Source organism: Chiloscyllium plagiosum, unplaced genomic scaffold (assembly GCF_037043375.1).
Source record: "Chiloscyllium plagiosum isolate Xiang-an unplaced genomic scaffold, Cpla_swu_hap1 HiC_scaffold_16, whole genome shotgun sequence".
Taxonomy (NCBI): domain Eukaryota; kingdom Metazoa; phylum Chordata; class Chondrichthyes; order Orectolobiformes; family Hemiscylliidae; genus Chiloscyllium; species Chiloscyllium plagiosum.
In genome coordinates this window covers 47,516,577-47,530,239 of record NW_028270154.1, presented here as the reverse complement: position 1 = coordinate 47,530,239, position 13,663 = coordinate 47,516,577, and the positions used below count along the sequence as shown (strand labels likewise).

General features: G+C 40.0%; 1 protein-coding gene across 3 annotated transcripts in view; it reads right to left on the bottom strand.

Moving 5' to 3' along the window:
• Window positions 1-9,939: 9,939 nt before the first annotated feature.
• Window positions 9,940-13,663, bottom strand: part of dnajc18 (DnaJ (Hsp40) homolog, subfamily C, member 18) — a 40,726-nt gene continuing 37,002 nt past the window's right edge. For all 3 annotated transcript variants that reach the window (XM_087995367.1, XM_043703703.2, XM_087995368.1), the window contains exon 8: window positions 9,940-13,529. In XM_087995367.1, coding sequence (XP_087851493.1) covers window positions 13,405-13,529 — 125 coding nt within the window. In that variant the 3' untranslated portion in view covers window positions 9,940-13,404. The remainder of the gene's footprint in view (window positions 13,530-13,663) is intronic.

Sequence of the window (13,663 nt, the reverse complement as noted above, 5' to 3'; positions counted from 1 at the left end):
TAACAAAGGCTACGCTGGAACCGACAATGACTATATCACAACTATCAATGATTCTGCAATGTTTACAACAAACAAACTATGTTACAGAGACAATAACCTCATCACTGACCTATTATATCACAAAATGTATAAAAGTATCTTGACATGTGCTCCGGGTTGAGAGAAGAATTGCAGCTGACCACTGTGCTGTTGGTGTCTTTCTCTCCCTGGAGCTCCAATATTTCCTTGTGCAATAAACTCTGTCATTGAACCCCGACTGTGACTCCAAGGCTGGTGATTTTCCCCACAACACTGCCTTATGCAGTTTGGCACATATGGAGTCCAGTTTTGTAGTTTCATCCATTTGACATATTATTTTTAGGTATGCTTGGTACTGCTCTTAGCATACCCCCCTGCATTCAACATTGAAACAGGGATGATTCACTTCCTTGAAGTAAATATGATTCATTTTCAAAGCAAGGAACATTGACCGAATGACGAAAAGTTACTAATGACTGATAATTGTAATTTCTAAATGTTGCTAACCTTGAAATTCAAAAGATGACTTTGTGATTCTTGAAAATAGATAATTAAACTGTACATAAAATAATTACAAAGGCTAATGGAAAGGTGACCTTTATGTCTGAAAGACTGGAATATAAGGGGATGGAAGTTATGTTAAAACTGAAATTATAGATGTGCCCATGGAGTAGAATGAGCCAGTCTGATCACCAGAGCTTAGAGAGGATATATTGACCTTGGGGAGAGAGTAGCAAAGGTTTAGCTGAATGATATTGTCATGACTCATTGGAGTAGCGTGCTGGAGAACCAGCCCTACTATTCCCAGAGTTGATACAAGTCTGAAAGGATTTAATCAACTATCCAAAATTCCGACTTAGCTGACTGATGAATTCAGGTTAAAAGAAAACATTCAACACAATTTTGTATTTAAAATGAAAATAACTGTTTACTATAAACAAATTGTGTTAAACAATGACAAGGTGGAAATAACAGGTACTGTTTTCACTGGCACTATCTTGCTCTCACCAGCAGTAGTAGATATTTCTGCTGCTGAGTATTTGTAGATTTCTTGCTGCTGGCCACTGTACTTAGAGCCCAGTTCAGAGACGGCAATCAGGAATTGGAATTCTCATTGCCAGTGTGAGAAGATTTATTTTGGAGATGGTTGACAGAGGCAGGTTGGCACCCTGCTTTGCCAGTGGACAGGGTGATGGACAGAAGGGCTGTATTCTTTCCTCAGGGCTGACAGAGGAGACCACAGCACCAGACCCTGCTTGCCTGGTCTCAGGTTCCCACCAGGGTCAATGTAGTTTCCGTGGCGTGGCATGGAGGAATATTTACTGCCGAAAATTAATGACTAGCTGTGCTATGTATGGGTAAGTGACACACATCTTCTCTCTGTTACCTCACACTCATTTTAACCATGCCACTGACATAGTTCTCACCAAAGATTATAGTCTACAGCTCCCTTTGTGGCAGGCAGCATCTTACCTCAATCAGTCCATCACGATTCATACCCCCAACCTATGAACCTTTCCTGCTTAATAGTTCCTACTCACTCACTCAGGATACCTCACCATGTTGCACCTGCATTTGCAGCTGTGCCAGCCATTTACATCTCACTCAAATATCACTCAATTCCTCTCCTGTCTTTTTGCAGGAGAAAATGCCCCACAGTGGGACCGAGAGAGCCTAGATAGTGGAGTGTACAACATTCATTTTATCAGTTTACTATCAGGAGAGAATACTTGCCTTAATGAGAGCATTGCAACTGTTCATCTGGTGATGTTGAGACTTCCATGAACCAAGTAAGATTATTTGCAATGTATTATGCTGCTCTCCCATTACTAGCAATGTAAATGTATTTTTATAATGCCCAACTTCTTACCCTATTTTACATCTCATCCCTTCTTGTGTCTTTTGTAGAAATGGTCAGTATCTACACAACCTCTGTCATGAAATGAATAGCCCCCTTGGACATCACCATCTCCTCCAATTCTGATCAAGAAGCCCGAGATCCCACAGAGAATGCACCAGCAAGGCTATCTTCTGCACCCTCTACCAGCTGAGATACTGACACCTTGGTGCATACTGTAGACAGATGAAACTCAAGAACACATTCTGATGAGCACCTCACTGGCATGCCTCAGCAGCTGGTCAAGGATGCATCACCCAAGGTGACTGGCATTCAGAGTACTGCCGGAGACCAGGTAACTGTTCAGCCCCAGGCAGCACCTGGAGAGGATTCCAAGTACTTAACCATGAACAACTTTGTCAAAATGCACAAACAGACACAGGAGCAGCAAGCAAGTTTGTCACAGACACTCAATAAACTGAATCAAAATTTGAAGGAAAACACCAACTGTACCATACTGGATCATTATGCAGGCACCTTGATACATTAGTGGACAGGTTGGCGTCTGCCATGATAGTCAAAATCCAGCAGAATGCTTGCAGGGCTGGAGATACATGCAGACCTGCACTTCATCACTATAGCCATTGGTAGCCACCACGGCAAAGCAACAGTATGACAAGGAACTTGACCTCATTCTAAGTGCCCCTTCTTCACAAGGTGTCAGGGTGGTGCCAGTAGGTATGAATCCAGAGGAGAGACAACATAGAGGCCCCGAAATGTGTCCTCTTAAGACTCACTAGAGATGCTGAGCCCCTCCACATTCACCTTGCCTGCAATCTCCAACACTGTAGGAGTTCAAGCCAAAGAGAGTGAGCATGCATCCAGCACTCTCAGCATGTCCAAGCCCAACAGCTCCTGAGGTCCACCTAAAAGGCCCAGGCTTCAATTGAGAACAGGGTGCCTCCATCCCAACTACAGACACTGAGACTGCTCAAGAAATAGTGCAAGAGAAACTAAAATGACAGTTCAGAGCTGGAATGAATAAAACTCCATTGTAAATAAAATCTCATATTTATAATTGTGTTCACTTTACATTATGACCTGTGTGATTGACTTGTCAGCTGCAGCTACTATTCAAAGGTAGAGAGGATAGAGATTCTTAGTGCCACAAGATGTTATAAGCCTATCTGAAGGATAGTTATTCTTTCCTTAGAGCCTATACTAGCATAAAACATTCTTCTTATTGAATGAGAAACATCAAATATTGTGAAGGCTTTCATCAGTTTGTAACATCAACTCTTAGTGAACAAGAAGCAAAAGGAGGAGACATGTATTGAAGGTACATTTGCAGTTGAGATTATACAGGGGATGCTGGCCTCTCTAGTATCAAATCATTTACAGTCAGGAAATGACTTCACCTAAGTCAGTGTGGTTGAAAGTGGTTGCCAAGGAAGTCTTGATTACGACGATTGTAGTGGCCGACTCTGTTCTGAAGTAGGATGGTAAAGGTTTTATTCCTTCTGATGAATACTCTCACTTTCATACTTTGATGAATTCTGTGGCTCACAAAGATCCTCTCATTGCATGCTTCAATTGTCCAGATTCAGCATGCAAGTGTTATGCAGTGCTCTCTGTCTGTCCTGCACTGCAACATAGCCCCAGACCATATATGGTAACTTCTTCATCTGGAGACACCGTATGCCCCCAGTGACCACAGTAGGAAACGTTGTTGCGTTGACCATTATCCGTGTCCATACTAGAACATTCTGCACCTAGAATGCTCCATGGAACACAGGTTTGCCATGATGTCTCGGAACAGGCTCACTCAGTTATACCCCTGTGCCTCACTCATCTGGTTGATATCCCAACTAAGACAAAATACTTGGGGTCTCCTACACTTTCTCTGTAATACAGGGGATATTTTGACTGGAAATCCTGCAATGGCAAGCTCTTCCACATCCAATGCAGGTTGTTACTCATCCTGGGTTTCTATACACAAGTTTTCCCATGTGTAGCTGCTTGTAGTATAGCAGACATAAAGAAGATAACAAATTCTCTGCCTGGAATCATTGATGGTGTTTCCAAAGAGCTTTATGAGGAGAGAATCAAAAATAAATCTGATCCTCAGTCAAGTGATCAGTCAGCAGTTACAACACATATGAATGACATTTAACCAAGGACCTCCAAACACTGGGATATGGAGATCTTCAGCAGGGAGGGCATTAAGATGCCTTGACTTGAAAGTTTTACAGAGGTAGACCTGAATGTGATATATACCTCACAAGACGTGGCATATATCGAGTAAGAGATTGTGAATATGTTAGAAAGATCTTCTCCCCTACATCCACCTATTATAAAATCAAGAAAAGGCAGTATTCCATATAAGATAATAGCATTAACATTTTATTGTTCAAGATTTGGGGTAAATAGCTCATGGGCCTTATGCAAACTATGAAAACTTGGAATGTGTTTGTGAATCTTGGAGACAGGTGAAAATTTATAGGTCATTTGACGATATTTCTGCTTCAAAACAACTAATAAGATTAATTTTTCATGATCAATGACATGGCCAAGCTTGCTTGTGGTCATGAATTTTAGTCAAGAGAGTTGGTCATTGCATGAAGTTCATATTCAGAATTCTGCGACTACGAATGTATTTAACCTATGCTGTGTAAGTGCCTGATTAATTCACATGCCCTTTGGAGGGCCTCTCATTAGTCACAAGTACACTTGTTTAGACTCCATCCATTCTGCATGTGCTGTAAGCCATTTTTCATTTCTGTTGAGCACTTGCAATTTGAATGAGGATGGAAGGCAACATTAGCTTCACAGACTAAGTTGCAGGCTCAGCATGTCAATATAGTGACCACTACTTCCCCCTTACTCAATCTTCATGTTCCTGTCAGCTTTGTACTCTCTGTAAATTTCATCAGGTTTGAGCTTCCCCACATCCCCAACTATTCTACTTAACTGTTCATTTCCCCACTTTACTCCCTGAGACCTTGGCCTGCAGCTTAGTTATGCATTGCTTCCCCCCATCCTCATCAAAGTCACAGTCATGGTGGACCATTAATGAAGCTTGTCCTGAAATACCTGGCTGATGTTCGACTGTCTCCCATTCTTACATGTTGAGTTGCCCTCTCCTCCAACACTTTTGTAATTATTGTCCCCTCTGGATCTGAGGATGTTGCATGTAATCCCCACAAGTGATTTTCTAAATATCCCTACCACATCAGTAGCCTCTGGTAACCTTCCTTGAGTTTAACTTAACAGATGACTATGACTGACCGTGGCTCAACCTCCTGACCAAGGTAGAACAGCCCAATCTCATAATTAACCAAATCCCTGTGAGATCATTAATCCCGCATATGGTTAGACTCAACTGCAGAACAACAAAGGTCCATTCCCAGGCTCAAATGTTATGAAATCCTAACCCTAACTGTAACCTTGAACACCCAACTGGCATTGCCAAGCCCCTAGACAGATATTGGAATGATGCCCTTGCTTTTCTGTGGTGGTACCCCCAACCACCCCACCCCACTGTGGACAGTCACCCTTTTGTTTTATTAAGGACTGTTATCCTTAAACTTTGAGACATGGCTATTTGGTTGAAACAAGTGCAATGTATTTGCTACATAGGCTGTTAGTGCAGGTGTCATTTGCAGGAGCACAATGCCATCGAGAAACAAGTCATTCATCACTGCTCATGGCTGGCAACATGATACATTACCTGGATTGGTGTCTGCACTAAAAGGCAAGACTATGTGAGCCTGTACATTCTGAATGTAGTGCCAAAAAGGCCAAGTCAAGACAGAGGTACAGTGAGCATCCAAATGTGTGAAATGAGTGAGCATTTAGAAAGCAAGTTCAGAATCCAGACACACCAGTGTCTGTCACTAAATGCAAAGCAGCAGGCACTGTTGTAGATTTGCCAAAATGACACAGTAAGACTGGTGCATTTTCAAATCCAACTTGCATGGACAGAGTACAGGCTGTTGCTGCCCATGGGATATGCCCCAAGATGTTGGGGAATTCTAGTTATTCTGAATGGTTGTCCAGAGAAGATGCCTGGAAAAATGAGAAGTTAATGCATGCATGCAGACTAGTAACTAGTCTGTTACTAGTGAGATTCTCATCTAGCCATTGAAACTTTTTTGTGGAAATCACTTTCCTTTCCTCAGCATTGGAAACCACATTTTTCCTTCTCACTGTATTTTCCTGTCTTGTCATTATCCATGTCATTCAGGCCTGGGAAATTTAAGCCCAAGGAATTCTAGTTTTACAAGCTTGGCACAGCTGAAGACACTGCCTTCAGTGATGAGGTGGTTAAATTGAGGATGCACCAGAGTTTGTGTATTTGTTAGTTCAGCAGCATTTGACAACATCCAAATATCAGAAAGAGAATAGACCTTTTGGCCCCTTGAGCTTGTTTGGTCATCAATTAGATCAAAACTACTCTACAACTCAATCTTTGTCATTGCCCCATAACCATTAATACCTTTGGTTATCAAGACTCTATTAATGTCAGATTTAAAGTTAACAGTCAACCTTGAAGTAAGTCAGGGATGAGAGTGATTGAACACCACATATACCAGAAAATTAGTGACCAAAGAGAAAACGATCTGTTTTCTGACAAGGAATCATGACATTATCGCTTTTGCAATTTGAAATGAATGTAAATGCTTCCAGAACACTTCAAAAAGTTGATATTATTAGACTTCAAAAGTGTAGAAACATTTGCTTTCACTTTGTTTACCTTCTATCACTGTCAAGAGGAGAAAGTGAGGACTGCAGATGCTGGAGATCAAAGTTGAGAGCGTGGTGCTAGAAAAGCACAGCAGGTCAGGCAGCATCCGAGGAGCATAAGCCCTTCATCAGCCCTTCATCCATTCCTGATTAAGGGCTTCTGTCCGAAACATCGATTCTCCTGCTCCTCGGATGCTTCTTGACCTACTGTGCTTTTCCAGCACCACACTCTCGACTATTACTGTCAAGACTGTGGATAAATGCTTTTGGATCTAGTCACTAATCCTATCTCAGCACTTCTATGTTGAGTGCAGTTGGTATCTGTAATACAGGATGAAGTCCATACTAACACAGCACCACTGGATAATGCAATTGTGAAACACAGGACTGTGGCAGAGCTTCAAAAGCTATTTTCCAAGTCAACCCATTTAAGCTCAGTTCCAACTTCTCAATGACAATTAGTGATAGGCAACAAATATTGGTTTTACCAACAATGTTCACATTCTCCCATAAAGCAATATTGTAAAAACTCTTGAAAATTAGCATAGCTGCAGATGCTAGCAAAAACTGTAATAAAGTAATGTATCAACAGTCAGCATATAATTATTAAAGATCAAATAATACACAACAGCATAAATAACACATCATATTAATAAGAAAATTTGTGTTTTGAAGTACTTTGCACATATAGGTAGATTGCAGTCAAGACCTCCATGTTCCCTGGTGACTAAACTTTCTTTCTTCCCTCCAACCTCTTTCCTCTCTGATACCCACCACACATTCACACATGCCCCTCTTCCCAAATGTTTAAGAAAATGGGTAAAAGCAGACATCATTTTAACTATCTTTAACAAGCTACATTAAAATTACTGATTCCTATAATCAGTAACATCTTTGTGAAAATACAATTTCAAATAATTTTCAGCAGCTTATAATATGCAGCCTACATGATTTTATTCATTTACATAGAGTGATAGAGTCACAGAGCACGGAAACAGACCCTTCGGCCCAACTCGTCCATGCAGACCAGATATCCTAACTTAATCTAGTCCCATTTGCCAGCATTTAGCCCATATCCCTCTAAATCCTTCCTCTTCATATAACCATCCAGATGCCTTTTAAATGTCATGATTGCACCAACCTCTACCACTTCCTCTGGCAGCTCATTCCATACACATACCACCCGCCTCATGAAAACATTACCCCTTAGGTTCCTTTTAAACTTTTTCTTTGTCACCCTAAGCTTATGTCCTCTAGTTCTGTACTCCCCCACCCCAAGGGAAAGATCTTGTCTAATTACCCAATCCATGCTCCTCATGATTTTATACACCTCTATAAGGTCACCCTCAGCCTCCAACGCTGCAGAGAAAACATCCCTAGCCTATTCAGCTTCTCCCTATAGCTCAAATCCTCCAACCCTGGCAACATCCTTGTAATTCTTTTCTGAACCCTTGCTAGTTTCACATCTTATGTAACATAAGAATTGTCGAGATGTTAATGCAAGTTTCAAAAAATAATTTGTAAACGTTGCTTCTAATTACATTTACTTTGAAAAATAAACTATTATGTGCTCAATGTTTCTGAAACTTAATTAGAATTAATTTCCTTTAATCCCCTTCTAATTGACTCATGTACAGCTTGTTTCATTTCACCAGCAGCCTTCTATGTTTTGGTGAAAATGAGAGTTAGGAGGTTATCTCGACACAGGGGGCCCCACATCAAATCTATGTCATCCTCAATCTGATTTCACACAAATTGACTGGTTAACACCTCCACCCACATCTAATATCCAACGCGTCCTCTGACTGAAGCCAAAGTCGCCTTGCTTCCTAATATCTTGTATTCAATTCTCCTACCCTTGAATTTCTAATGTTCACATTCCCTAATATCTGATGTCCAACTCACCCTACATGTGAAGCATTCAATTCCCACACACCTCAATCAGAATGACCCTGCCTAACTCAGGAGAAGTTTTGTGATAAGTTGCTTCTATTTCCTCAAAAAGCAGTTTACAGAACAGAGTTGACCACCCTCTCCATCACATCATTAATCATACCCTTATCATGCTGAACCATGACAGCCCAAAACACTTAGCTTGCTCAAGACAACTCAGTGTCACAAAGTGAAGTTGGACTAAATTGATCTCCTCTATTTCACCAAGAATGGCTCGTTCTGCGGATGCAAGTAATAACGGGGTTCAGCCAAGTACACAAGACTGCATGACAGAATGCCTGCATCTGCTTCAGATTCATTCCCAGCCAAATGAACCCTCAGATATCCCAGCCCTACATCAACCACAGACGGTTTCACTGCGCGCTGCATGCCTATCATTATACTCTCAATGCAGATGGCAAATCAGTGGGAATAACATGGGCTTCAATGAGATCAATTTGTCAGGTCCAATGACATTGTGGAAAGCACCTCAACCAGCATTTGAGCCCTGAATATTTCACATGTTCAATGACATGATTGGAAATGGAGTGTACTGTATTTTACTAGTGCATATTTGAAAAGTTTTGCCCTTTCATTGTTCTCCAGTCAAGCAGAAGTAGAACCAATGTTTTCTGCCATCCAATTGACTTGTTGTTGTCCACGGCATTTTCTAATTATAGGTCACTTCTAGCAAACAGCCAGTGAAGGAAGGGTTGACAATTCATGGTGCATACCCTCAGCACCAGTCTTGGCTTGGTCATCAATTACACTCGTGGAGTCTCCACAGTCTTTTACCTTGCATTACCCAGGCAGCCTATTTGCATCCATATGTACTTCATCCTTTCCATGTGGAAACCCACCACATAGAACTCCATATCCCCTAGCATTCCTACCCCGTACCCCCCATGCCCTCCCCCCAGTCAACAAAAGTACTGACCAGATTCCTGTACTTGCAGCTCCCCAATGGACGGTACTATTCTACCAAATGCTTCTGATGGCTGTACCAGACTATACTGCAATGTACTCCCTGACCATGACTGACCCAGCAGATGACTCTCAATGGCCTGACCCCTGGATTGTGCACCGACTTCTTTTGAGTGATTGCATGGAACCCCAAGCGATAGCAACATCCTTTGACTTGATGTAGGTTAAATCCCTATATTTTGAGACACGGCCATGAAAAGAAAATCAGACAGTGTTTGCCACACAGGCATATTTTGCAAGTGTGAGACTGATGTCTCACCTTGGTGTATAGCATAATTTCTGCCAGCCTGATCACCTGTGGAGTTTCTGGTTTGCGGTCGGTAATTTGCTGATTTTTCGGTGGTTTGTATCACTCCCAGATCCCTGGTTCTGACATTAGCCTTATTTAGGGAATGTGAAATGAAGCAGAAAGCAGACATATGTTTCAGGGCAAAAGAATCTCTATGTTTATTCAACTACAAAAAGGTAAGCATAATACAAAAAATAAAAGGCAAGTGCAAAGAAACAGTGAAATGAACACAATTATACAGAGGAAAGTAATTAGATACACTATTAAAGTGAATATAGGTTAAATAGCATTAGAACTAAACTGCAGATTTTTATCACAAAAAGTATTTTTGGACTTCCTACTCTGTACTGCACTCTAACCACCCATCTCCCATTCCCTGCTAGATTGGATTCTTTGGAGTCTCAGGAATTAAGCTTACCACTAGGGAGAACTCACAATTTTGAAGTACAAGTGGCTGGTCCTGTTTGCCATACCCAGTGCCACGATGAAGACTTCAGACAGTATAGGCCTTCAGGCTGAGTTGAATCCGCTGATACGGTAGGACATGTATTGGATTTATCAGGCGAGTACTTGGCTTTCCTCACTTTCTGGTGGTTTTTGCGAGTCGGTTTTCACCTCAGGATGTGTCTGAGGCCTTGTGGTGTTGGTACTTTTTGGAGGTTGTCGGTGCTCAGATCAGCTGGTTGTGGCCAGACGACGGGTATGGTACTGGTCTGTGTTAACTTTTCGGGATCGCTGTGCAGATAGTTCTCTGGGAGAATTATTTTTGTGGATCCTTCTTCTGGAAGATAGCCAGGGAGAATAGCTTTGGGGGGGGGTAGCTGCAGGGATAGCTCTCTCATGTGAGATCAAGGCCTGCAATTATACTAATTGTGGGCCTATTATCTTCATGCCAAATCTGCGTTGCCCATTGTGTTACTGGTGTTCTCTTTTGAGGTCAATTGACTTCCTGATAGATAAAAGTAGATGCAAATGTATTTTGATTAAGTGGAATGTCTGTTATCTTTCTGAATGAATATTGATCGAAGTTGAATGCCTTGGTATCTGTATAGGCCCCATAATGTCTGGGTTGGGGTAGCCACACAGGTAACCAGAATGCTAGGTCTGGTTAATTGTTCTTTTGGAGTTGAAGTGTAAATTGGATTTTTTGAATGAACAATGGTTTCGGGCAGCTATGTGTGTCGGTCTATTGTTCTCAGAGCATAGCCCAGCTGCCATTTTTCTTTTAAAAGTTTTGAAAAGTCCAGGGTTTTGGTGCAGTATTTTGAATGATAGGGATTTTTGTCAAGGGTCTGCATGAAACAACACAATAATACTGTAAGTGCTTAGTCTCTGGCTGAAGCACCATTACATTAAAGGGCATAGCAAAAGAATGGAGGCAGTGATGCTGTGAGAATCTAGGTAGGCATTAAGTGAGCATGTGCTAAGATTGTAAGCAAGGTTTCTAGAATTGTAGCCTAGCTCAATCCATGAGCTGGATGCTGTGCCTGCACACAAATTGTTCTTACAGCTCTTATCAATCCCAGTTGTTGGTACACTCCAAGGCACTGGTTTAAAGTGCAGAAGTATCTTGCAATCAGAGAGGTGTCATGAGAGTCCTGAGAACATGACAGAGGATACCAGCTTTTGTGAATGTAGGGTGCATGCTTCAGGGTTCCCATGGAGCATTTCAAGAGATATTGTTGCCACATGTCTAAGATAACAACCTGCAGGAGCAAGCAGCAAGTCTGATATTGCCAGATCCAGACAGAAGTCTGTATGTAACTGGTCAACTAGTTTCCTTGAGGCAGATGTTATAATAGGAAGGTTCATATTAATGAGGTGAGATTCGTTGTTAATAAGACCACTAACATGCAATAATGCCCTCTAAAAAAAAATGCAAGAATCTCTTTTATACGCTCCAAACTCTTGTTTGCAAACACAACCAGTTGCTCTTAACGTCCAGAAAAACTTCACTCAACTTCTCACATGATTCTCCTATATACCTCTCCATAGCCCTCATCACCCCTATAAGAATCCAGACACAGTTCATTTGGTCATGTTAAATGAATATGTGGTAGATAGTAAAAAGCTATACAATAATATTCAAATAACTGAGCTAGTTAAATTCATAAGTCTCCAAATTTCCTTATAAAAATGAAGACTTCGGCCAGATTCAGCAATGAAGTTGCCTGAACTATCACTCTGATTGTCTCTAGTTGCACTTTCATGCTGCTTTGTTATCATCAGTGTTAATGGCAAACAGTCAATATCAGTATTTGTGACCAATAAATGATGTTGCAAGTGGTGGGGATTGTACTAAGATTTCATACATAAGCCAACTATTAGTATCAGTAGAAAATCAATCATTTATACAATGTAGATGAAGCTGTAGCATAGCATACGCCTGGCAAATCTACAAAAGAATAAGCTAACCAAATACTACACTTTTTTTAAACTGAATTATTCACCATTGAAAAATAATTTTATTCCAATAGCTTCAAAGGTTTGATATTGTGAAATTAGATACTATACAATGTTTATCAATTGGTTGATTTGTTTAAACCTCAAAATACAATAATTCCACTGAAAAATATTGTACTTGGGATTTATTCAGTTAATAATTTATACCTTACTGCATGCAATTTCACTATCTTAGTATGATAGCTTTCAATAAATATTACATTAAATAATAACATACAACAATTCCTGCACTAGTTGCAAATCTGGAACGATATTTATAAAATATATTAATACAAACAAGTATACTTTAATTTGTATACCACATGCAATTGGTGGAAAAGGCTCCTCAACATGATAGCTCCAATTATACTGTATTTTTGTTAAAATTATCTCTGTATTTAATCAACATCTCAAATGATTTTTATTCAGAAATTTGTTGTTAGAAAGGTTATTCAGCGGCACAAACCCATTAAATAGTATTTACTGACTTTGCACCTTTTAGAATATGATTAAGTCAAGTCTCTTTCCAAATAAAAAACAAGTTCTTCGATTGGCACTTTTGCACTATTCAGAATTTTCATTGTGCAAACCCTCTGTGACAATAACCTTGGAATTTAAAAAAATTGTAGAAAATTGGAAAGCTTCAAATATGACAACTTCTACATGTTTGTGGTGATTAAATAATTAAACTGATCAATATGGAGAATGCCTTATTAATAATGTACTATACTTTAATTACAATTAAAACATTTAGAAAAAAATGAAAACACTTTTCAGTCAATACCTAGTCAGTAATGTGTTACAAATCCATACTATTCATGTTCAAAACGTTCAAACGAGTTTAGAATTGGAGTGAGACACAGAACTACAGAAATAAATTAAAACAATCTACCCTAAATGTAAATAAATAAATATTCCCCATGTGCAAAAAGGAAGTACTGACCTAAGATTAGTAAAAGCCTTAGTGCTCACTATGAAACAATTTAACTTAGCCAATAATCTCAATTGATGATTTTCTGCTTAGAACCACGTATGATGACACTTTAAAAAGTGCATTTATGTTTCAATTAAAGTTTGTATCTGATATTAAATCTCAGAATAGAACCTTCTTCATTTATTTTAATCCACGTTTTGTGACATGAAGCTACAATTGTTGTCATCCACCCCTCTGAAGTTCAACAAGCCTGGACAATTTTTCACAGTTCTCAGTCTTAAGAGATTCAGCTTTCTGCTTCAGGCGTTCATCCCTGTATAAAGTGGCTAAGTTCTGCAGATCAGCTTCTGTTAAGAAAAATCAAACTCATGTTAATGAATAATACCTGCAACAAAGTTTGTTTAGAACAATCCAATTATAAGATTAGAATAAAGCAGAGGGCACTGTCTTGGTGGCTTCATAACTGCATACTAAACAAAAT